Here is a 2,892-nt window from a genome sequence, read left to right on the forward strand (position 1 = left end):
TATACAAATGTGATCTGATAGAGTGATTGTCGATATCCGATTAACGTGATTTTTTTATAGGGATGAAGTATTTGACGAGCCCTACATATTGAATAGTTCAAATTATCGATGCGGATTTCGTAATGAGCCCACGGAGGCCCAACAACCCCTCCAATTGGGATATCTAGCTGGAAAGGAGCCTCTCCCAGTTTTAAACTTCTTTGGACTGAATTGTGAAGAACTTGATCTAGGGCTCCTTAATCCTCTTGCAAGAGTTTTTGTTTTTTTTTTCTTTTTTTACTAATCAATGTATCATGCAATAAGCAAACTTTGAAATATGCCTATGAAGGACTCACTTCAACAATGTGATAAATGTCAAATCAACAAGTCAGAAAGAATTATAAAATTTATTAATTTGTATAATATTACTCTTTCAAATAACAACTACTAAACTATGAAGCGAGAAAACTATATTTATTAATCTGGTGAAACATAAGAAAAAAATGGAAAATACAGTTTGTGTCACATTCAAAAGAAGAAAAGGAAACGAACTAAATGTCCAAGGAGTGTTGAAATAATTTCACTTTCAGTTAGCTATCCACACTTTCGACATTTGCCTACAATGCTTATTCACATTGTTGAAAATTTCTGAATAGTTGAAGTAGGTAGCTAATAACATGACTCTCTTGTTTACGTTGTTGAACTTGGTATCGACAATTGCATCATCCCCTATCCAATTTTGAATAATCCCACAATTTCTAAGTAACTCAACATCCTTTGATGAATTGAAGAGCCAATCCATGAAGGAAATATAGTCAGAAACATATTTTGGGTAATCATCTAGTTGGCATTGTTTGTATGGAATTAGATTTCTGAGAGGAGATTGTACAGTGTCCGTAACTCGTAAAGGTGGGATTTCCATTACCCCATTTGTGAACCTTATATCGAACAAGCTACTTCTCTTAACCCCATCTTGAATTAAACCCCGGCCTTCTGAATTTCTGATGTTGAATTCATAAACTCCCAACCATTTTAAGAGTTTCATCAAATGATAATGAACCAGGCCAAGTATGTGCTTGATTTCATTGATTGGAATTTCATTAGGAATGTCTAATTTCTGATGAAGTGGTACATGCTCTAAAACAAGATAGGAACCGTCTAAGGTTATTATCTTGGATAAATCACGCATAAAAATATTCAAAACTGAACCTAATGTTAGAAAATTGAGGAGTTCACAAGCACACAACAATATCAGCCCAATTCATCGGGGAGAAATTTCAGAGTTCACATACTGAAAACTAGGGTCTAATATAGATTATTTGGAACTCATATACATTTAAAAGTTTAAGTCCATAAGTGAAGAGTTCATCTAATGTATATTAAGACCTATTTCTTTTACTCTTTATCCGATATAAGATTCTATCTTCACATATATTCCAACACGTAATTGGTAAATTGGGTAATCCACATCTATTAGTTCCTTCGTCTAAAACTTGTAAATAACTCGATGATAAAAAAGCAATCAAGAAGTATCATTTCCACAAACTCATCTACATTGAAATTGATAGTTTTTGCATAGTATTTTCAAGCTCTTTCTTCCATTTTTCTTACGGCCCCAATGTATCTATCCACAGTAGTCTCATTTCTTCGTTCAATAAGCTTTTTCAAATATTGCAATTTGCACTCTTTCATTGCATTTAGGTGAGCTTTACCATGGTGACAAGGACCAATAGCAAGTATTTCAGGTTCAAAGGCTTTTCTCATTTTCCTTATGGAGCCAATTTGGCACTTGGGATATACAACACTCAAGGGGTGTAGGAGATATTCGAGCAAGCTTTTCATCAATATAATGGGCGAGATGATCAACAATTTGATTTGACATATTTATCTCATGTGAGTAAAATAACTTTTTTTTTTTTTTTGATAAACAAATTTTGAAGAGTAAGTTAGAATGGTACTAGCTTGCCGATGGGCTTGTTTATTTCCACATTCAAGTAATTAATCGAATGTGGAGATTGAGGAAGATAACAAATCTTTCATCCATCTGTGTGTCTTTGAGACAGTTCCTCCATAAGGAATGTGAGGGGATCTTTAGTGATATCAAGCCCTTGGCAGAGCAAGGGAGATTTCTCTCAAATGGGTTCCCATATATGCTAACAAGGTGGCCTAGGTGGCGAAAGCTTTCCTTTATGATTAGCTCCCTCTTGACTGGGTTTCTTATCTCCTATGAAGCACGGATACTTCAAATAGGGAGTCGTATCCGTATCGGATACCGATACTCCTTTGATACTTACGGATACGTATCAGATACTTATTAAAAGTATTGAATACTTCTTAATTAATTTTTCATTAATTTTGAAGTATCGGATACTTAGTTTTGAAGTATTGGATGCTCCAAGTCACATATTATCGGATACTTCTTAATTAATTTTGAAGTATCAAATGCTCCAAATCACGTTTACTCCTTTTATGAAATTAGAATTGTATCATTTCTTGCATAACATCATAATATAATATAATTGCAAGGATAAATAGAATATTTTTACAATATTTTGCTTAGTTTTTTTTTTATAAAAATAACATAGTAAGCTAAAGTAATAGAATTCATCAAATTGGCATATCTTCATTGTATCATGCATGTCCCCTATAATTACATAGAAATAAGGATTAATAAGATCATATAACAATAGTAAAATTAAATATCAATAAATAAATAAACAAATAAACTTACATATATAGAATATTTTTGCCTAGTGCAAAGGGAAAAAGCATAGGGTCAAGTTGTGGATTGTTTTGATATTATAATATCAATATATTAGACTTGATATTGAAATGAAATATTTGTAAGACCAATTGAAAATTTAAAAACTAAACTGGCTAGTGGCTTAAATTAATATCTAATTCTTAAAAATT

At 32.3% G+C, this 2,892-nt stretch overlaps 1 protein-coding gene across 1 annotated transcript; it reads right to left on the reverse strand.

Annotated features, from left to right (window-relative positions):
* Positions 1–565: 565 nt before the first annotated feature.
* Positions 566–1,743, reverse strand: LOC145795758 (uncharacterized). The gene is made up of 2 exons (XM_082880641.1): positions 1,591–1,743; positions 566–1,150 (listed from the first exon to the last, which is right to left on the reverse strand). The coding sequence occupies exons 1-2, from the start codon at positions 1,741–1,743 to the stop codon at positions 566–568; spliced, it is 738 nt and encodes a 245-aa protein (XP_082736767.1).
* Between the last annotated feature and the right edge of the window lie 1,149 nt (positions 1,744–2,892).

This window comes from Camellia sinensis, chromosome 7 (genome assembly GCF_055761805.1).
Source record: "Camellia sinensis isolate YWXY chromosome 7, ASM5576180v1, whole genome shotgun sequence".
NCBI classification, from domain to species: Eukaryota; Viridiplantae; Streptophyta; class Magnoliopsida; order Ericales; family Theaceae; genus Camellia; species Camellia sinensis.

What these genes read in the sequence shown, in the direction of transcription:
- LOC145795758 (XM_082880641.1), bottom strand. Translation starts at nt 1,743, where the DNA reads ATGAGAAAAGCCTTTGAACCTGAAATACTTGCTATTGGTCCTTGTCAC. An exon ending in TGGATAGATACATTGGGGCC is followed by an intron (nt 1,151 to 1,590) that starts GTAAGAAAAATG and finishes GATTTATCCAAG; the next exon opens with ATAATAACCTTAGACGGTTC.